At 44.4% G+C, this 22,849-nt stretch overlaps 1 protein-coding gene across 1 annotated transcript in view; it reads right to left on the bottom strand.

The window, feature by feature from the left end:
* Positions 1 to 3,053: 3,053 nt before the first annotated feature.
* The window catches only part of LOC142149602 (hemagglutinin/amebocyte aggregation factor-like), a 37,933-nt gene continuing 18,137 nt past the window's right edge, over positions 3,054 to 22,849 (bottom strand). The window contains exons 5-6 of the mRNA XM_075204925.1: positions 8,793 to 8,945; positions 3,054 to 3,096 (exon numbers count right to left, since the gene is read on the bottom strand). Coding sequence (XP_075061026.1) covers positions 3,054 to 3,096; positions 8,793 to 8,945 — 196 coding nt within the window. The remainder of the gene's footprint in view (positions 3,097 to 8,792; positions 8,946 to 22,849) is intronic.

Here is a 22,849-nt window from a genome sequence, read left to right as displayed (position 1 = left end):
GATGAAAAGTGCTTGTCCGGAGAAGGAAAGGCGAGTGCTACCATCAGTCCTGTGTCATGCCAACAGCAAAGCATCCTGAGACCATTCATGTGTGGGGTTACTTCTCAGCCAAGGGAGTGGGCTCACTCACAATTTTGCCTAAGAACACAGCCATGAATAAAGAATGGTACCAAACCATCCTCCAAGAGCAACTTCTACCAACCATCCAAGAACAGTTTGGTGATGAACAATGCCTTTACCAGCATGATGGAGCACCTTGCCATAAGGCAAGAGTGTTAACTAAGTGACTCGGAGATCAAAACATCGAAATTTTGGGTCTATGGCCAATTAAGAACTTGTGGTCAATCCTCAAGCGGTGGGTGGACAAACAAAAACCCACAAATTCTGACAAACTCCAAGCATTGATTAGGAAAGAATGGGCGGGCATCAGTCAGTATGTGGCCCAGAAGGTGATTGAAGCATACCAGGGTGAATTGCAGAGGTCTTCAAAAAGAAAGGTCAGCACTGCAAATATTGACTCTTTGCATCTCTCTCTCTCTCTCTCTCTCTCTCTATATATACACTGATATATGTCTTGCAAGGATACAATATGTTTATTAATGTTTAGTGTCTTGTCACATAGTCTTGTTTTGTTATGTAGTTAAAGAAGCATAACTAATTAGAGGACTAAATAAATATTAGTAATATAGAGCTGAGTTTCAATGACAAATTACTTTTGGGCTGTATATATACTATGCGGTGTGTGGTTCCATAGAACCGTTGATTCCCAGTGCTTTGAAGTAATTTTTTAAAACGGCACATGTATTAAAGACATAGGCCATGGGGATTTGTCTTTCATAAAATTGCCGTTTGAAGAAAATGCCTTCAAAGCACTGGAAATCGGCTGTTCTATGGAACTGCTGCATAGTAAATATACCCCTAGGAATCATTATATATCAAAACTGCATACAAATATATTTATGTCAGATTGGAAAGGTTTGGACAGATAAATTCTGCATAGTCAATGAGCCAAAGGTAATATATCTGTATATGTAGTATATTTATTATCGCATAGATATATTTCATGGACCGTAGTGATATAGAACATTTTTTCCTATTAAAAACACATGAGCCAGTCATATACACATACGTGATAAATGTGCTTATATAATCTATGATTGCACTAGAAGTAACTTCAGCCTTTAAGTTTATGAGCCAACCAATTGAAAGCCTGATATAATATATCTGCAGACATATAAGATATATCTATATAGATATATATTAATACTTATATGTTAAAAGGAATAAAAGATAAATAAATATAACAATTCCGCAACAGGTTGCAGGGAGAGAGGCCATCTCTATATGCACCCAGACTTTAGACCTAGGGGTAGAATGACCCTGATTACACTGCACCAGCTAAGCAGCACCCCAGGCCAAAATGTGCCACCACTTCCCTCCCAGTCATCTAGCAACCAAATATCTACCATGTGAGCTGATACAGATGTATGTATACGTTATATTATAATAAATTATATAATGTGTGATTTGTGTTATGTACTGTCTGATTTGCTTTATTGTGTGCTATGAATCATATATGGTGTGAAATCTGATAAAAAAATTCTAATTTGTATTTTATAAAGTGTTCTAATTAATAGCAAATACTGGTATTAGTACAAATGTTCTTGCTTTATTTTTGTAAACTGCACTCTGAGGTTACAGCACATGTGCAGATTGCATGATATTAAATAAGCCCAGTAGTGCGATATATTTGTTATATGCAGCATGTCTGGTCATAATACACAGGATAGTTGTGATGCAACAAAATGAACACAAAAAATGTTACACATTGGTCAGTACCGCTTTACACTGTGTCACTGGAACAGAGTGTATATAGTCTGTTACTTCCAGGTCTGTATTAAATGTGCTAATAATTTAATGCCAGGGCTCACTATGATATATAGACCTATTTATTAAATGTGAATGCTGTTTGTTTACTGGGGGGGGGAGGGAGGTCTAGAGTGTTTACTTATTGTTCGGCTTTCCATATTCCAAGTGCTTACTAATTTTCCAAACAGGCCCCAACATCTCAGGATCCAGACAAGAAACCAACAGCATGTTGTGAAATCTGCAATAACAGGTAGGAGAAAACTACCCAGTCCACCAAAACCTTCGTCCATTAACCCTCCAAATTTTACGTCCTAAATGAAGAGGAACCCCTCCTTCTATTAAGGGGCAGCATGGTGGCTTAGTGGTTAGTACTTCTGCCTCACATCACTGGGGTCACGAGATCGAGTCTTGGCCATGTCCTTATCTGTGTGGAGTTTGTATGTTCCCGCCAAGTGCTCAGGTTTCCCCCCACTCTACAAAAACATATTAGTAGGTTAATTGGCTGCTATTAAATTGACCTTAATCTCTCTCAGGGTATGTGTGTGTTAGGGAATTTAGACTTCAAGCTCCAATGGGGCAGGGACTGATGTGAGTGAGTTCCCTGTACAGCGCTGCAGAATTAGTGGCGCTATATAAATAGATGATGATATTATGTCACATAATGGAGAAGGGGGAAGCCAAAGTTTGGCTTTCCAAGAGGTGAAAATTCTGGAGAGCCGAGCAGTAAGTAATTTACTTCCAAGCCCCCCAAGCCACATATGAGGCCACTAGCAGATTTTTTTTTGATGGACCTTTTACATTCTCAATCTACTCCTGACCACAATATGAATTGATAAGAGAATGAGTTCAGAATTATACTAGATAGAATGTATCATGGCAAACCATGCTTTCCGCAGCCACAGTTATATAGATACTAAGAAGACTGCAGTAAAAGACATTTTACATTAAAGACATTATACACATGCCATATTATATCGATCACAGTAGACCCTATAGTACTTCCAGGTACCAATATATTTCATCATATAATATGGTATTAGATTAAATAACCCACAAAACAATAGTTTTTTTTTATTGTATTATAAGAAGAATGTGGCACTAGAGGCCAGATACATTGTTACACTCATGAACACATTTCTAGATGATGTAATAGATTCTGGCTCTGGGTGAGAACTTCTCTTGCGTTAGACGTTCTTCTCACATGAGTGGTAACTCCACAGTCTGTCCCTAGAACACAAAATAGAGTTTCATATTGTTAAATAATAAAACAGACTGAGATTATCCAGCTTTCCTTAGTCCAATAGGCATTTATATGCTCACACAACATATAGGGAGGTCTAAAACAAGGTTAAATCTGGATTCCAGTTTATCATCTGTCATGGGGAAGAGTAGATTTTAATTGTTATTAGTTGACTCACGTGAATGTCAGGTAGTAGTGTAATCAATGTTGCAGAATAAGACTAAATGGCCGCGAAAGGTGCCAAAGCTGAGTAAGTGGGATGGGTGCAGGGCGGCCTGTGGGCCAGCAGTGGACAGGGATGAAGTCCCATTCTCACGTTGCAGGGCATGAGTAGTATAACTCAGTGGTTCCCAAACCTTTTTCATTCGCGGCACCCTTAGAGTCTCTATAATTTTTTCAAGGCACCCCTCCAAAATAATTACCAACCAGTACCGTTTTATAAGTAGTTGGGTCAAAATAACGTAATAAGTATTTAGGTCAGGACAGAAATACTTAGTAAGTTGTTTGCAAAAATAATACACATAAATCCAAGGGAAAATAATATTTTTATATATTTTTTTCAATTATATTTCTGTCAAAGAATAATTTACATCTTCATCCACACACTCTGGACCAGCTGCCCCCGAAGAGGGCGAAGACCGAAGACGGAGGAAGATACTCACCGGCCCAGCGTTCCAGCGGTGAGTATCCCTTTTCTTTCTCTGCAAGTCCTTGTGGCAGCGGGCAAGCGAGTCCCGATTGGCTCGCTTCTCGCATCTGCCCAATCAGTGCCCGGAGGGACGAGCCAATCCTGGCACGCCTCCGGTCATTTGAATGTTTGGCGCCGCCGCAAGCCAATCAAGGCTCGCGGCGATGGCTGATGACGTTGGCGCGCCCGCGACTTTATAAGCCGCCGTGCGCCTCAATTGTTTCAGTCCGGCGGCGGAGAAGAAGGAAGAGGAAATCCAGCGACGTCCAACGCCGGAGACGCCGGCGGAAGCAGTAGGGAGCGCTTGTAAGAGCTGTGAGCTACCCTGCTGCGCGAAGACCGAAAAGAAGACGCCGGCGAGAGGAACATCGGCGGGGAGCCCATGTAAAGGCTAAGACCGCCCCCGCCAACAAGACTCCGGGAGCGCTGAACAGGCGAAGAGGCGCCGTCGGCTGGAGGGTCTGGAAGACCCGAAGACGACGAGTCAAGCTGAGTGTCCTGCGCGGAGCAGGTGAGTATAAAATACTCAATTAGGTCGGGCATAAGGCCCGGGGGCAAGTTTCAGGCACTAGGCCTGTGACACAGTCAGGGGGGCCACGGTTGGAATTTCTTGGGCACAAGGCCCCATAGTTAGTTAGGAGGGCGCAAGGCCCTAGTTAGTTAGGAGGGCGCAAGGCCCTAGTTAGTTAGGAGGGTGCAAGCCCTAACATTAGGCTAGAGGTGTACTAGGCCCCTGGAGCTTAGCAGGGCACAAGCCCTTAGAGCGTAGCAGGACACGAGGCCCTTTGAGTGTATAGAGGCAGAGGCCTCTGGGTGAGGTGAGCAATAGGCTCCCGCGAATGTAACAGGGCGGCTGCCCTGTAGTGTAACAGGACTTTAGGTCCTTGCAGTTAGAGGGATAGAAGGTCCCTGATGGTTAGTGGGGAAATAGGCCCTGATAGTTGATAGTGGGCATTTGGCCCAGGTCTAGCGGGACGCTAGGTCCCGAAGTAGTGTAGGGGACATTCGGTCCCTTGGTAGTTAAGAAGTAGAGTCTGGAGCGGTTTACAGAACCCCTCCATCCGTCCGGAAGGGCACCTAAAGCCTGAGCCCCGGGACAAGGAGGGCTTAACAGCTGGGGCTCGGGCCGCGGGGGCGAAGGACTGTGGGGTATAGCGTCTCAGGACGTGGGAGTGGTCCGTGTAAGGAGACGCAAGGCACGGTGCGTTCCATAGCAGTCCCTCAAGATTGAGTAAGTATCTGAGGTGTTGGAAAAGGGATTGTTCTTTGTGCTGTCTCTCTTGTTTTACAGGTGCTGGTCATAAGACAAGGTGCGCGGAAAGGATAGAGGGAGGCACCATCGTAGACTTGCGTACGTGAGTATAGCCTCGGCGAGGGCTGTTCTCTTGGTGCACTTACCTTGTGAGCTGTCCCTCCCGTTCTTTCCCCTTTTCCCCTTACAGCAAAAAGAGTGCCCTGCACACGAAGTCAGGGACCTTCCTCCCCTTGCACGTTTGGGCGTTGGACATCCCCACCCCTCCTCCAGTGGGACCCTCACACCTTCCACTCCTGAGTGCCGCCGTGTGACCATAAACTTGTACTACACCGAGTTTAAGACCTGGGGGCAACTGAATACCTGTGAGCATAACCAGACTCTACGAGAAAGGCGGCTGCTATAGGTCCCATTTCTCTTCTCCCCATTGCCTCTAAAATACTCGAGAGGCTCGTCTGCAACCGTCTCACCACATGCCTTTCTGAACACTCCCTCCTTGATCCTCTCCAATCAGGTTTCCGCCCCCTCCACTCCACTGAAACTGCCCTGGTTCAAGTTACTAATGATCTCTTCTCGGCTAAAGCCAGGGGCCACTTCTCCCTTCTGATTCTCCTCGACCTCTCAGTGGCCTTTGACACCGTTGACCACCCCCTCCTGCTTCACACCCTCCAGTCAATTGGCCTCTCCGCCACCGTCCTTTCCTGGTTCACCTCTTACCTTGCCGACTATTCCTTCTCTGTTTCCACCTCTGGGTCTCTCTCCACCCTTCCAGTTGTTCTTGGACCCTTACTCTTTTCACTATACACTTCTTCACTGGATGAACTCATCAGCTCCTTTGGCCTCAAGTAGCACCTTTATGCTGATGACACTCAACTTTACCTTTCATCTCCTGATTTCTCTCCCTCCCTTCTCTCTAGGGTGTCTGCATGCCTCTCTGCCATCTCCTCCTGGATGTCCTCTAGATTTCTTAAACTCAATCTGCTAAAACCGACCTCATTGTCTTTCCTCCCTCTCGTACCTCCTTCCCCTCCGACCTCTCTATCACTGTCGACAATTCCTCTATCTTTCCTGTTCCCCAACTTCGCTGCCTGGGCGTCATCCTCGACTCCTCTCTCTCTTTTGCCCCTCACATTCACTCTTTTTTCCAAATCCTGCCGCTTCCAGTTACGCAACATTGCACGCATTCAGCCCTTCCTCTCCCAGGATGGCACCAAATTTCTCATTCACTCTTATCTCCCGCTTGAACTACTGCAGCCTTCTCCTTATTGGCCTCCCCTTCTCACTTATTGGCCTCCCCGCCTCACTCCTCTTCGATCTGTACTCAACGCTGCTGCTAGGCTCATCTTCCTTTCTCGTCATACCACTTCTGTCTCCCCACTCCACCAAGCCCTCCACTGGCTCCCCTTCCTTTACAGAATCCTTTTCAAGCTCCTTACTCTGACTTACAAGGCCCTCGCCAACTCCACTGCTCCCTACATCTCCAACCTCATCTCTATTCACACTCCATCCCACCCTCTGCGATCGTCCAATGATCGTCGCCTCTCTTCCCCACTGATTACCTCTTCTCATGCATGTATCCAAGACTTCTCCCGCGCCGCCCCCTTTCATTGGAAAAAGCTCCCTCGCTCCATCAGAACATCCCCTAATCTGTCCTCTTTCAAACGAACATTAAAAACCCACCTTTTCTTAAAAGCCTTCCAGTCACCTGCCTAACCTCCCACCTGTCGGCTACCTCTCCCTCTCTTCCCTTCTTCCCCTCTCCCCCCCCTCCTCGACTCCGTCTCACCCTTGTGTCTCTGTCTGTCTTCCCCTCCCTTTAGATTGTACGCTCCTTTGAGCAGGGTTCTCCTGCCTCCTGTCTCCACCACTTTTAACTTCGCTCTCCAGCTACTCAGCCCACCTCATCTCGGACCTTCTGCCCTCTGACTCCTCTTGCTTCTCTCTGTTGCTCTCAGTGGCTCTTAACCTGTTATCCGTGCCCACTCTTTTGGGCTCAAGTTACCAGCCTGTACTGACTATCCCCCATCCTCTCTCTCTAGCTGTGCTTTGAGTACCCAGAGTTATAGTGCTTACTGTTATTTGTACTGTGCTGTTTCACCTTGTACTGTGCCATTGTTTGTCCTTGTACAGCGCTACGAATACTTTGTGGCGCCCTATAAATAAAAATTAATAATAATAATAATAGGTGAAGACCTCTTCTGCTAAGTTCTACAAGTTTATGACACACTGGTGGCCATAACAGTCAGACAGCATTTTGGTAAGGAGTTCCCTCAGGCCCAACACTTCAGAGTTTGGACGGGTCAGAGTTTTTGGGTATAGGTAGATCAATTATACATAAAAAAAAAAAAGGAAATGTGTTTGCTTACATGAAAGGGACTGGCGAGAGGTGAAGTTTGATAATACATTGTATTATCCTATTGTATTTTGCACATCCATTGTATTTTCCTGAATTTTGCAGACATTATGTCATATTTCGGATTGTCAAAGACATCGGGCTGGAAAATCAAAGTTTGCTAACTCAGTGAAGAGTTGGTTTAAATAAATTGTTCTAGAAGCTCCATTTGTGTCCATTTTTAATTGATTGAAACATCATTGAAAATGTAAATATATGTCAGTAATATCTCTGGGCATTTTAACTTGTTTTTTTTACAGCATACCATCCGCTAGTTTTCTAAATCTACATAATATTTGTTTTCCCATTGTCTCAAATTTCTTTCTTGTAAAGTAGTGTAATTTAAATTGTTATATGCTTCGCTTTTACAGTGTGCTGGACTGAGCTGTATTCACTGTGCAGCTAGAAATGGAGATTGTAGCCAGGTTGTCATTGATAATGTTCAGCAAATACTGTGATACTTCCATATCTAGATCCCCTGGTAAGATCTTCTGGATATAAGAAGACTCAGATTAGTTTACAGCCCTGTACAGGTCAATATATGCTACTTAGAAAATAAATAAACAAGTTTAAAAAAAAATGTTTTAAAAATGTAAACAATAAAACTATTTTATTTAAATATAATCCCACTTTTAGCTCCTAGAACCTTCATAAACTAGAGTAAACTGTATAAATTAGGTCTCAAAAGAAATGGGAAAATTATGGTAACACATTTATATGATACGTTTCTCTGGGCTCACTAATTATTTGAAAATAATGGTGAGAAGAATCATATAAAAGTGCTTTTTTTTTTTTTTTTTACTAATTTTGCCTAATTTAAGTAATATAATCCTGCAAAATATTTACTTAAAATAATACCAAATGAAAGTGCTTTCAGGAAAAAAATTACAACATTAAATTGTTATTTTTTAAAAATGTGTGGACACACAAAATTACAAAATACCCCTAGTTATTAGGGGGGTAAAACACACTATATTCAATCAAGAAACATAAAGGAAATTTAGGACAAATTGAAAATAATTTAGCCTCTAATTTAGAGAATATCAGCCATAAATGGTAAAAAGTAATAATTTTATCATTTTTTAAAATGCTCACAGGTATAGAATTTAGGTATAGAATTTGGTTCTACATTGCCTCCTACTGGTGATAAGTGATATTGCAGCAGCAGTAGTTTTACAACAAAGCAGCTGTATGCTACAAAATTGGAAGACGTAACAGCAGCACCAACACCAGAGACAATTTCTAAGCAGAGTATCAATATCTAGTGTAAGGAAATATTTACATACACTGTAACAAATGATGCAAAATGCACTATATATGGGAGAAATGGTCACTGCTATAGAATACATACTCTCTTTTGTTGTCATGGTAACTATGAGCCCCAGTCAAATAATAATCAGTAGGTGCGTCCCATCTCAGGTACTTATCAAAGTCATTGACGTAGCCGCTCCACTTGCAGTTGCGTGTAACCTCCACCTCTCCTTTACAGCAATAAAACTCCCACCTAGAAAATAACATATTGTGAATTTGCATTTTAAAATAACACTAACTGCCAATTATTATAATTAATCTTAGTTATGTGTGCAATTTCTTAGAATTATAATTTTAAAAAAGTAAGGCTTATTTTTAGGTATGGGCTGCAGTGCCTAGTTAATGCCTGTAGATGGCACTGTTACTCTAGTGGTAATTGAAAACACTTTGGGGTATATTTATCAAGCTGAGATTTTCTGGGTAGTTTGAAAAGTGGAGATGTTTCCTACAGAAACCAATCAGATTCTAGCTATCATTTTGTAGAATGTACTAAATAAATGATAACTAGAATCTGATTGGTTGCTATAGGCAACATCTCCACTTTTCATCTAGCCAGAAACTCGCAGCTTGATAAATTTACCCCTTGGTTGACATCTATAGATATCAGTAACAAATACCTGCAGTCTATAACTATCTCAGGAAGGTAAATATGCAATTTAAATTGTCATTGCAGCTATAAATAGTATCTGTAACACCGTTTATAGTTTTATATTTCTCCAAAAAAGGTACCATTATTATTATTATTTTTATTATTATTATTATTAATAATATTATTGTGGCCCCAAAAAATACATTGTTGTATGAGCTTCTGTGAACCCCAGTGAGTTTTCTGGCTTTGCATCTTTTGAAAATGTAGTAATTACGGCAGAAAACTACATCTACCATCATGCATTGCATGCATTACAGAAATGTAACCAGTAATTTCTGTATTCTCCTATCCTGATATCCTCTACTGGTATCTTCCCGTAATTATTAGAGATGTTCGGGCTCGGTTTTCTTAAAAACTTTCTGTCAGTCTGCGTTACCCAGTATTGTTTTATTAATGTTTGTTCTCAATTGTAAAGTGCTATGGAATTTGCTGGCGCTATATAAATAAATGTTGATGATGATGATGAAACCGAGCCCACCCGAACTTCGCAGATCCGAGTACCAAGCCAGCTTGGTACTTTCGTGGCACCCTCGGAATGGGAAACAAGGCAAAACATCATTGTTGTGTCATTGGATCTCGCGAGTTTTGGATTTTATAAGTACCGCCCTCCACGGACATCCGGTGCCATTTCATAGACAGAAACAGAATGGGTAGCAGCGTTCTTGGCAGTCTCCAGTGCAGTTGGCCAGCATCATAGCTAAACCAGAAAGACAAGGGGTGTCAGTGTTCTTGGCAGTCTCCAGTGACATTGTACTATGCCATAACTCACACTGAAACAAGAAGGAAGGCAGTGTTCTTCTTATCAGTCTCCTCTCCAGTGACATTGCTCTGTGCCATTGCTCATACAGAAACAGGAGGGTTGGCAGTGTTCTTGTCACTCTCCAGTCTCCAGTCACATTGTTATTGTCACTCTCCAGTCTCAGTGCCAATGGTCACACAGAAACAGGGGTAGAAGTGTTCTTGTCACTCTCCAGTCACATTGTTCTTGTCACTCTCCAGTCTCAGTGCCGTTGGCCACACAGAAACAGGGTAGCAGTGTTCTTGTCACTCTCCAGTCTCCAGTCACATTATTCATGTCATTCTCCAGTCCCAGTGCGCGTTGGTCACACAGAAACAGGGGTAGCAGTGTACTTGTCACTCTCCAGTCACATTGTTCTTGTCACTCTCTGGCCACATTGGTCTGTGCCATCGATATGGATTCACATCAGTCCACAGAAGACCAGGAGCACCAAGCAGCTGCTGGCACCAGTCATGGTGACACTAATCCCTCTACGTCATCTGCTAAAGCCTATGCTCAAGTGCATAGTGGTTTAAAGTCAGGGAAACAAAAATGTAAAAAAAAAGCTTTTACCTTTTTAAAGAAAAGAACACCTCTCTATCTAATAAAGGTGAAAGTTTACTGTAAAAAAACATAAAATTGCAAACATGCCATTATACCCAAAATATTGACAAGCATACCAGCATCAGCTAGCTCCATTCTCTCAGATAGATCCCAGCACCTGCAATCTACATTGTTATCATCCTCACCCTTATCAGTGTGTACATCATGCTCACAATTCTAATTTATCCCCGCTGAAATCCTCCATTACAAAAGTCTCTGTATTTTGATGTAATTGCAGGTAATGGCATTCCTCGTGGAATTTGTAGTTCATTTTACGACAGAGTTGTCACGATTTTTGGCCAATTCTTATAGACCAGACCAAATGTCAAAATGTTGTGCTGACTCATATGCATCAGCACTGGGTGTCTTGGGAAAGCTAAGTTTTTTCCTAGCAGCAGTTGCCAAAGAAACTGAGGGAAAAGATGTCGTCATTGTGTCATGTACCACTTGAGCTGTCAGATAGCTGACCAGGAGCACATTGCATCTCTTGATATCTGGGGCAGTTGGAAATAAAGAGAAGAGATACCTCTTAAACCTAGGATCATGTACAGTTGACAAAATGTAGTGATCCGATTTCAAGATGTTGATAACGCTCGGATCCTGGCGAGGGAAATGAAGTACTTGATCTACAACTTCTACATAGTTAGCAGAATTGTTTTGTTTCATCTCTTCCTTCAATTTCTCTAGCTGCTACAAAAGTCTAATTTGGGGAATCACTTGACTCAAGCTAACAGTGTCAGAACTCACTTCACAAGTGACTACTTAGAGTGGTTTCAGCACCTTGTACAACACGAAAAGTATTCTCCACTGCGCTGGACTAAAGTACATTCCCCCTCAAATGCTTTTCTTGCAGCAGCTGCAATCTCCTACATGCAGTTGCAGAATGCCGAAAATAACCCAAATTATTTCGGGACACAGACGGCATCTCCTGCATGTCACTGTCATTTTTTAAAAAACTCTGTACCACCAAGTTGATTGTGTGAGCAAAACAGGGAATGTGATGAAATTCTCACCACTGTAATGCACTCATGATATTGATGGCGTTATCAGAAATGACATATCCTCAGGAGAGTCCAAGCGGGATAAGCCGTGTTGCGATGACATCACTTAGTTTTTCAAACAAGTTGTCAGCGGTATGCCTCTTGGTGTAGCTGGTGATACACAAATTGAGGACACCACTTTGTATTTGCAACGGTTGAGGGGGATATTTGTGTAGCTGATGATGGCGCTAATGAGGATGTTGATGAGGATGATGTTCTTTGTGAATGTCCTGTACCAGTGGAAGCAGTTCTTGCCAGTGATAAGAAGAAAGCCATTGTCATGCCTGCGCATAAGATAAAAAAATCTACCTCTTATGTGTGGAATTATTTTTGCCCAATCCTGACAACAGTTGTCTAGCCATTAGTAGCGTTTGTAAGCCACAACGATACAACACCTTCCTCATCAATATCCTCACTAGTTAGTCCTGCATCCAAGTTGCTATGGTTAGATGATTTCTTCCCTATCCAGGATTCCTCTGAAGAATTCTTGAGCATTAGTCTAGCTGCTGCTACTGCTGCTGGGGGTGGATCTTCAACCCAGAAATAGACCAAGAAGAAGACTACTAGTAGTTTATAACAATTGACTGTTAAACAATCCTTTGCAAGAGGAAGCAAGTATGAAAGCTGTCACCCAGTCGCAAAGCAGATCACAGACGCCATGGCGACTATGCTAGTATTAGATCTGTGTCCAATATCCACAATTAATGCAGCTGGTTCAAGACAGTTAATTGAGGTCCTGTGTCCCCGTTACCAAATTCCATCACGACACCATTTTACTAGAGAAGCAATTCCTCACCTCACCAGAAGGTCCGATAAAATGTAATTATTGGACTACAAAATGCCATTCTACCCACTGTACACTTAAGCACAGATATGTGGACAAGCAGAACTGGACAAACCAAAGATTATATGACTGTGACAGCCAACTGGGTTGGTGAATCGCCTTCAGCAGCAGAAACAGCAGCAGCATGTAACCGATAACACCATATTATTTAGAGGGATGCTACTCTTTATATAACCGGCTTCACCAAGAGGCATACCACTGACAACCTGTTAGGAAAACTAAAGGATGTCATTGCAACATGGCTTATCCCGTTTGGACGTGCAGGAGATGCTGTCTGATGCCCCAAAAAATTTGGGACATTTTCTGCAACAACATGTAGGAAATTACTGCAGCTGCAAGAACAATTTATTTTGCCCTGTCACCAACAGAAGCAAGAGGTGGTAACAAGGTGGAATTACACACTTTATATGCTTGTGAGGATGGAGGAACAGCGAAAATATGACATTGGGAAAAGAGGGGGAATGTATTTTAGTCCAGCACAGAGGAGAATACTTTCCGTTTTGTGCAAGTTACTGAAACCATTCAAATTAGTCACCTGTGAATTGAGTTCAGACACTGCTAGCTTGAGAAAAGTGATTCCCTTAATTAGACTTTTTGAAAAGCAGCTTGAGAAACTGAAGGAGCAGATGAATCAAAGCAATTACGCAAAGTATGTCGGACTTATAGATCAAGTACTTTTTTCGATTTGCCAGGAGTTATCAACATCTTGAAATCAGATCACTACATTTTGACGACTATGCTTGATCCTAGGTTTAAGAGGTATTTCCAACTGCCCCAGATCACAAGAGATGCAATGAGCTCCTGGGGCCCAATTCATTAAGGATCTTAACTTGAGAAACTTCTTATTTCAGTCTCCTGGACAAAGCCATGTTACAATGCAAGGGGTGCAAATTAGTATTCTGTTTTGCACATAAGTTAAATACTGACTGTTTTTTCATGTAGCACACAAATATCAACTTTAAATGTCAGTGTACAAATAAGCTATCAAGTATTTGTGTGCTACATGAATCAGGCCCCTGTTGAGCAAGTTGACAGTTGAAGTGGTACATGACCCAACGGCGTCCCCTTCTTCAGTTTCTCAGGCTACTGCTGCTAGGAAAAAACTAAGCTTTTGCGAGAGACTCAGGGATGATGCAGATGAGTCAGCAGAACATTTTCACATCTGGGGGTAAATGTATCAATCTGCGGGTTCTTCAACACCCGCGTGTTCAGCCTCTTCCGCGATTAAATTTCAAGCGGCGCTGCATTGTAAAGGGAAGTTAACCCTTTACAATGCAGCACCGCTTGAAATTTAATTGCGGAAGAGGCTGAACACGTGGGTGTTGAAGAACCCGCAGATTGATACATTTACCCCCTGGTCTGGTCTAAAATAATTGCCCAAAAAGCGTGGCACCTCTGCCGTAACTCCACCTGATCTTACTATCAACATCCAAAGAATGGCGGAGGAATATTTTAATGACAGTGTAGAAATAGACATGTCAGACAGAGTTTTTACATACTGGGAGGAAAAAAAGGCAATTTGAAGACCTATGTACAAACTTGCTTTGCAATACCTATTACATTACATTACATGTGGATAAGGGGACATTGCAGCTCATTGTAAATATGTATATTGTTTATTGTATATTGTTGAAGCTGTTATTCATTGTCCTTAAAGTTAAGCCAGGTGGGTTATGGGTATGGATCAGGTTGCAAGATGGTGAGGGGGAAGGATAATTAGTATCCATTGTTCTCACAAGACTAGTCCCAATATGCAATCTACCAGGGGAGTTTCTGTGGAAGTACAGCTTATCTCCACTCCCCTCTCCAACCCCTTAGTGCAGCACTCACAAATGGTTAAGAAGGATAGACCCATGGTTTTGCTCAGGGAGGGGAAATCACTGTGGAAATTAGACCCTAGATATAAGTAACCACTTCAGGGGAGGATGTGTGATTCATTCTGTGGATTTGATCCTGGAAGGTGCTGGTTTTGAGCTGTCGTCCACTACCAGAGACCACATATGCAGCTGAGAGAGATCCATGGTTCTGCAAATCAGAACAGCTAGGTGACTGTAACTCCTTAAGCTAGTCGTGTAAGGAACAGATAATGTGGTAAACCTGTCTGGCATTAATTTATTGTGTGTATATAATACTCTAGTGATTGTTTTTGTTACAATAAATGTATTGTTATACTTTCTAACTGCATTTGCCTGAGTGACTCTAAGAATCCTAGAAGGTACTGGATAGGCTTCCCTGGCATAGTGTCAGACGCCGTCCCCGCGCCTCCACGCTAAGCCGGGACGGACGTCTGTCTCTCCCTGAGCTTCCCGTTGCTAGGCAACGGAGACGCGTCTTCCGGCGGCGCGGTGCGCATGCGCGCCCGTCGCCATAACAACGAGACGCGCTGCTAAGCTTCCTGTCGGCGGTCAGACCGCGGAATCTCTGCCCACCAATGAGGGTTAAGGACTTCCTATATATATCCTGCTCTGACACCACTAGGATGCCAGAGCAACTAGTTATCTAGCCTCTAGCGTTCCTGTGATATCTTCATTATATCCTACCTGTTGATTCCTGTTACTGACCCGGCTTCCTGAACTCGCCTTTGGATTCTCCCTGTGTCCTGTCTTGTTACTTCGGTTTGACCTTGGCCTGCTGACTATTCTCTGCCTCCTGATTCGGTACCTTATCTGCCCGCTTGGTTCTGACTCTGCTTGTACGACTACGGATTTGCCCTTTACCTCGCAAGTAGCTACCTGGGAGGGCCGCGACCTGCACGTCGCTCGCCGCAAAGTCCAAACTTCCTTGCGGGGGTCCCTGGTGAATACCGGCGGCGTGTTAGACTCTGCTCCTCCTTGTGTAGTTGTGCCAATACTTGCAGGTACTAAAGTCACCTCTGTGACAGTTTGCTCTGGTCATGTCAACCGAGTCGTCTAATGAATCTTCAGCACGTGACCTTCTACTCCATCTGGCTCATAGAGTTGAAAAACAGGAGATTGAGCAAGCGCAGTTGCTTCATTGCATTCAAGGAGTCGCCGCACGTCTCGAGACCCTTCAGACCTCTGTGACCGCAGCTCAGAATGTTCCCGTGACTACCTCGGCTGCTGCAGCGACCTCCTCCTCTCCTGCTGTGGCATCCACTGCTGTTTTGAGACTTTCCCCGCCGGATAAGTTTGACGGAGAGCCTAAGAGATGTAGAGGATTTCTGAATCAGTGTCTTATACACTTCGAGTGTAATCCAGGTTCGTTTCCCTCAGAACGCATCAAAGGTTCCTTCATCATTTCTCTATTATCCGGACAGGCATTCGCCTGGGCTCCCCCCTTGTGGGAGCGAAATGACTCAATGCTTTCCTAACGTCTCTACCTTTATTGAGGCCTTCAGTAAGGTCTTCGATGAGCCCGGTCGCATATCTTCAGCTGCCTCCAGACTCCTTAACCTCCGCCAAGGATCCATGACAGTCGGTCAGTACGCCATACAGTTCCGCACCTTGTCCTCTGAACTCAGTTGGAACAATGAAGCTTTAGTAGCGGCATTCTGGCAAGGGCTGTCAGATCAAGTTAAGGATGAGTTAACATCTCGGGAGCTTCCTACTGATCTGGATTCATTAATCACCCTATGCAACCGCATTGATCTCTGCTTCCGAGAACGTACTCAGGAACGTTCCGCCTCCAGACGGACCACTACTCGCCTTGCTCCCATGTTTCAAAATCCGGTACATCAGGAGGAACCAATGCAGATTGGCCGATCTCGGCTTTCTACTGAGGAACGTCAGCGACGTTTCAAACAAAATCTGTGCCTATATTGCTGGGATCCTGGACATACCATATCCTCTTGTACTAAAAGACCGGGAAACGCCCCTGTCACTCACCGGACTGTGAGTGCTTCTTCCCGGACATTTAGGAACCGTGGCCGTCCTCCATCCTGAGGGACTGCGCATGCGCAGCCCTTTCTAAACCTTCAGTGTATGTTCCTTTAACTTAATTGGCAGATCAGGCAACACTCCCTATATTAAGCACCTGTGGTCAACACCACGTTGCCTGATCTTGGAGTCTCATTCCCCATGAGTCTCTGAAGGTGTTCCTGTGTTTCCTCGTTTATTCAGCCCAGCTGATTCCTGTGGTTTCCAAACCACTTCTACCTCTGTGGTTTCCAAACCACTTCTACTACTGTGGTCCCCATACCACAGCTACCCTTCTGTGTATCATCGTGACTGTGAGCTGATTCCTATCCGCTGCCTCCGTGCACTACAGTCTTCTAACCACTTCAACTCTACCATGTATTATTGGGACTGTTAGCTGATGCCTATCCGCTGCCTCCGTGCACTACAGTCTTCCATCCACATCCACTCACCTGTTCATCATCGTGACTGTTAGCTGATTCCTATCCGCTGCCTCCGTGCACTACAGTCTTCAACCTGCAACTCGTCTGTGTTTCATCATCGTGACTGTTAGCTGATTTCTATCCGCTGCCTCCGTGCACTACAGTCTTCAACCTGCAACTCGTCTGTGTTTCATCATCGTGACTGTTAGCTGATTCCTATCCGCTGCCTCCGTGCACTACAGTCTTCAACCTGCAACCCGTCTGTGTTTCATCGTGACTGTTTGGCTGATTCCTATCCGCTGCCTCTGTGCGCTTCAGTCTTTAGTTCTTGTCAACTCTCCCGTGTTTCCTTGAGACTGCTGCCACTATTGCTATCCGCTGCTCTCCGTGATCAACAGTTCCAGTTCAACTCTGCTCTTCCGTGTCCCATCGTTACTGCACCTGCTGGTTGCTATTGGCTACCTCCGTGTTTCCGCAGAGACCCGCTGCTGCTACTCCTCAGCGCTACTCATCCATCTACTGCTGATCCGCTCTCCACGCTTTCCTGTGTTCCCTGCTGGTCTACCTACCTGTGCGCTGCACCTACTAGACCACCGTTTCACCCATCCAGGGACTTTGCATCCTGCCGGCCTCCTGCCGTTCAGGTATCTCTGCACTCCTGTCTGATTGCCTGCTTCTGAACCTCGGTATGCATACTTCTCATTGACTGTGCTGTGTATTGCATACCTTGCTGGACTGTGTTGGTTCTCCTCTGGAGTTTGCTATCCGCTGAGTCTATTGCCATCATTGACTGTGTTATCTCGTGCTGGATTACTTCAAGAGACTTTCTATATTGGCAGTGCTGTTCAGTCATATATACATGTATATTGTGCATATTACTGTGGATCAAAGTTACGGTGCCCGTGTATATCTTGTGTTGCAGTCTCTCCCCGTGCACCTCCTCACATATATATTCAGTGGTACAACTTGCTAGTGGCAGACCACTGATTCCTGTTTCCAGTTTCACCTGTTCCAGTATCCTCTCACATAGCAGTGGTACAACTTGCTAACGCAGACCACTGACTCCCCGGATACCTCCACTTGGATTCCATTCCTTCACTCAGACAGCGGTACAACTTGCTATCCGCAGACCGCTGACTCTCATCACCTCCTCGTTTCTGTTGGACATTCCTCCTCACTATAGCAGTGGTACAACTTGCTACCGCAGACCACTGACTACCTTCACGTGTCCTTTGTCCATACAGTTCCTCGTGTATTATTACCATCATATTGCCAGTGCTGCTAGTCATAGACTTTCCTGAGCATCTCATCATCTGCTATTTCCTGTTCCGTGATCACCCTGCTACCAGAGTACCATATTACCACCTATACTGCTCTGGTAGGCCTATCACCTGGTGATCCCTGGGTAAAGACTCCTAGTGCCCGTGACAGTAAGATCAGGCCATGACAGACCCAGATACGGAACCTACCGCTAAAGAGATGCTGCAGCATCTGGTCAGCCGTGTGGAGCAACAGGATGCTCGCCAACAGCTGTTACTTCAATGTTACCAATCGTTAACCTCCCAAGGAACATCTGGACAGACTGTTACAGCTAATATTGAAGCTCCTGTGCTTTCCTCCGTTTCCCCAGTGCCATCCCAGGTGTCTACAGCTCCTACGCTTCACCTGCCTACTCCGTCAAAATATGACGGGGACCCCAAAACTTGTAGAGGTTTCCTTAACCAATGTTCAGTCCATTTTGAGCTCCAACCTCAAAATTTTTCTACCCATCGTTCCAGAGTGGCCTATCTTATCTCATTGTTTTCTGGACAAGCCCTGGCTTGGGCCTCCCCTCTGTGGGAAAGAAACGATCCAATTCTACAAGATAGTGCCAAATTCATTTCCACGTTCCGAAGTGTGTTCGATGAACCAGGTCGTGTGACCTCCGCTGCTTCCAGCATTCTTCGTTTGCGACAAGGCTCCCATACAGTAGGCCAGTATGTCATTCAATTTAGGATCTTAGCCTCTGAACTTCAGTGGAACACTGAAGCATTAGTTGCCGCCTTCTGGCAGGGGCTCTCCGATAAAATTAAAGATGCACTGACTACCCAAGAGCTTCCTTCGTCACTAGAAGATTTGATCTCTCTTTGCCATCGTGTAGATATGAGATTTCGTGAAAGAGAGTCTGAGAAAACAACGGCTGTCAAAGCACCTCTTCGTTCAACCCCTCAATTTCGTCCAGCTCCACCCTCTGTGATTCCCATGGAGATAGGACGTTCCAAATTATCTTCAGAGGAGAGGAAACGAAGAGTAAAGAATAGACTCTGTATCTATTGTGCTGATTCCACGCATATGCTCAGCTCTTGCCCTAAGAGATCGGGAAATGCCAGGCCCTAACTAGTTCTGGAGAGGTGAAGTTAGGGTCCCTGGAGTCCTCTCCATCGTCTATGAAATCTAAAGTCTGCGCTTTTGATGTTACGATTTCCTTTGCTACCAAATCCTTTGAGTCACAGGCATTGATTGATTCCGGAGCAGCAGGAAATTTCATTTCTAAATCACTAGTGAATCAATGGTCCCTGCCGGTGATTACTTTAAAAACACCCATTACTGTGACGGCTATAGATGGATCACGTCTCATCAATGGTCTCATCACCCAGAGTACGTCTCCAGTAACTCTTCAGATTGGTGTACTACACCATGAAGAAATTTCGTTTTTAATTCTTCCAGTTACGACAAGTCCGATTGTCTTAGGCCTTCCATGGCTTCAGTGTCACTCTCCCCAGATTGACTGGCGCACCCCTCAAGTTACGTCTTGGGGGTCTGAATGTCACCATCGTTGCCTTTCCCAAGTTATTCCTCTTAAAGTACAGCAATCTTCCATCTCATCTTCCTCCCCGGGACTCCCTCCTCAGTATGCTTCATTTGCCGATGTGTTTGATAAAGCTCAGTCTGAACGTCTTCCTCCTCATCGTTCTTGGGATTGTCCGATCGACCTTCTACCTGGCAAGACTCCTCCCAGGGGTCGGGTCTATCCTCTCTCGTTACCTGAGACTCAAGCCACATCTGAGTACATACAGGAGAATCTCCAGCGTGGGTTTATTCGACCTTCCACCTCTCCCGCTGGAGCTGGGTTCTTCTTCGTCAAAAAGAAGGATGGATCATTACGCCCTTGTATAGATTTTCGTGGACTCAACGCCATTACTATCAAGAATCGGTATCCCATTCCGCTGATCACTGAGCTATTCGATCGCATCAAGGGAGCTCGGATATTTACTAAGTTGGATCTTCGTGGTGCCTACAATTTAATTAGAATCCGTTCCGGTGACGAATGGAAGACCGCGTTCAACACCAGAGATGGGCATTACGAATATTTAGTAATGCCCTTTGGGCTGTGTAATGCCCCCGCTGTTTTCCAAGGCTTCATCAATGAGATCTTTCGGGACTTATTATATGTATGTGTCGTTGTCTACCTGGACGACATATTGATCTTTTCACAGGACCTGCCTTCTCATCACCAACATGTGGCAGAGGTCCTCTCCAGACTACGGAAAAATTCATTGTTCTGTAAATTGGAAAAATGTTCATTCGAGTTACCCCAGATTCCATTCTTGGGGTATATAGTTTCCGGAGTTGGCCTGAAGATGGATCCAGACAAAGTAAATGCTGTATTACATTGGCCTCAGCCAACTACTCTTCGTGCCATCCAGCGTTTTTTAGGTTTTGCCAATTACTATAGACGCTTCATTCAAGACTTTTCATCCATTGCATCTCCTATTGTGGCCCTGACTCGGAAAGGGGCTAATACTAAGCAATGGTCATCTGAGGCTCTCCAAGCCTTTCAAATTCTCAAAGAGTCCTTCTCGTCTGCTCCCATTCTTCGACAGCCTGATGTGACACTCCCCTTCTTCCTAGAAGTAGATGCCTCTAATGTGGGCTTAGGAGCCATTCTCTCCCAACGCTCGGAGCAACAAAAATTACATCCTTGTGCCTTCTACTCTCGGGGTCTTCTGCCTGCAGAGAAAAATTATACTATCGGGGACAAGGAGTTGCTGGCCATCAAAGCTGCATTAGAGGAATGGAGATACTTGTTGGAAGGAGCTCGCCATCCGGTGACGATCTTCACGGATCATAAGAACTTGTCATATTTGCAATCTGCCCAATGCTTGAACCCTCGTCAAGCAAGATGGTCTCTTTTCTTTTCCCGTTTTGAATTAATTATAACCTTCAAACCAGCCGCTAAGAACAAGAAAGCTGACGCTCTATCTCGAGCTTTTGTGACGTCCTCTGATGTAGAAGAGGTTCCCAACCATGCTATTCTAGACCCCAAATGTATTTCTCTGGCTGCTTCATCCACCAAAATGCTACCATTTGGGAAGACCCTCGTGCCTCCTACTCTGAGGAGGAAAATCCTTTCGTGGTTCCATGCCTCTCGTTTTTCTGGACACGCCGGTGAACACAAGACCTTTGAGATTCTCTCTCGAAGTTACTGGTGGCCTTCAATGAGGAGAGACGTCAAAGAGTTTATTGCTTCCTGTGATTTATGTTCTCAGTTCAAATCCTCCCGCAGAACTCCAGCAGGGTTGCTGCGACCACTACCCATTCCGTCCAAGCCTTGGACCCATATTAGTATGGATTTCGTTACTGATTTGCCACCAAGTAAGAATCACAATACTATTTGGGTAGTGGTAGACAGATTTTCGAAGATGGCTCATTTCGTTCCTCTGTCCGGTTTACCTTCCTCGTCTACTCTGGCTGAACATTTCATTAAAGAAATCTTCCGCATCCATGGATGTCCGTCTGAGATTGTGTCAGATAGAGGAGTACAATTCGTTTCCAGATTCTGGCGGGCCCTTTGTAAAACCTTGGGCATACGATTAGCACTCTCATCTTCTTACCATCCGCAATCTAACGGACAAACGGAACGAGTCAATCAAGATCTTGAGACTTTTATAAGGATGTTCTCTTCAGCCAACCAAGACAACTGGGTAGAATTGCTTCCTTGGGCTGAATTCGCCCATAACAACATGTACCATGAGTCATCATCCAAAACTCCATTCTTTGTGGTCTACGGTCACCATCCGTCTTTTCCGGAATTTCCTGCCCTCCCGCCCACCCAAGTTCCTGCTGTGGAGACTGCTTGTCAGACCTTCAAAAATATCTGGTCTCAGGTCAAAACCTGTTTAAAGAAGACATCTAACAAATATAAGTCTTTCGCAGATAAGAAGAGGCGGGCTATTCCACCACTAAAAATTGGAGATCGTGTCTGGTTATCTACCAAAAATATTCGTTTGAAGGTTCCATCTATGAAATTCGCCCCTCGTTTTATTGGTCCATATAGGATCATTCAAGTTATCAATCCAGTATGTGTTAAACTTCTTCTTCCTAAGAATCTTCGGATTTCCAATGCCTTCCATGTGTCCTTGCTCAAACCTCTCATCATCAACCGTTTCTCGACTCCTCCCTCAGCACCGCAGCCAGTTCAAGTTCATCAGGAGGAGGATTTCGAGATTACTGAGGTATTGGATGCAAAAATTTCGCGAGGAGTTCTCCGTTTCCTCGTTCATTGGAAGGGCTTTGGTCCTGAAGAGCGCTCATGGATCAAAGCTGAAGACCTTAGTGCTCCTGCCCTTCTGAAGAAGTTTTATTCCAAAAATCCGGACAAGCCCGGTTCCAGGCGTTCTGTGCCCACCTTTAAAAGGGGGGGTACTGTCACTCACCGGACTGTGAGTGCTTCTTCCCGGACATTTAGGAACCGTGGCCGTCCTCCATCCTGAGGGACTGCGCATGCGCAGCCCTTTCTAAACCTTCAGTGTATGTTCCTTTAACTTAATTGGCAGATCAGGCAACACTCCCTATATTAAGCACCTGTGGTCAACACCACGTTGCCTGATCTTGGAGTCTCATTCC

This window comes from Mixophyes fleayi, chromosome 4 (genome assembly GCF_038048845.1).
Source record: "Mixophyes fleayi isolate aMixFle1 chromosome 4, aMixFle1.hap1, whole genome shotgun sequence".
Classification (NCBI taxonomy): Eukaryota; Metazoa; Chordata; class Amphibia; order Anura; family Limnodynastidae; genus Mixophyes; species Mixophyes fleayi.
This window is presented reverse-complemented; position numbering and strand designations above follow the sequence as displayed.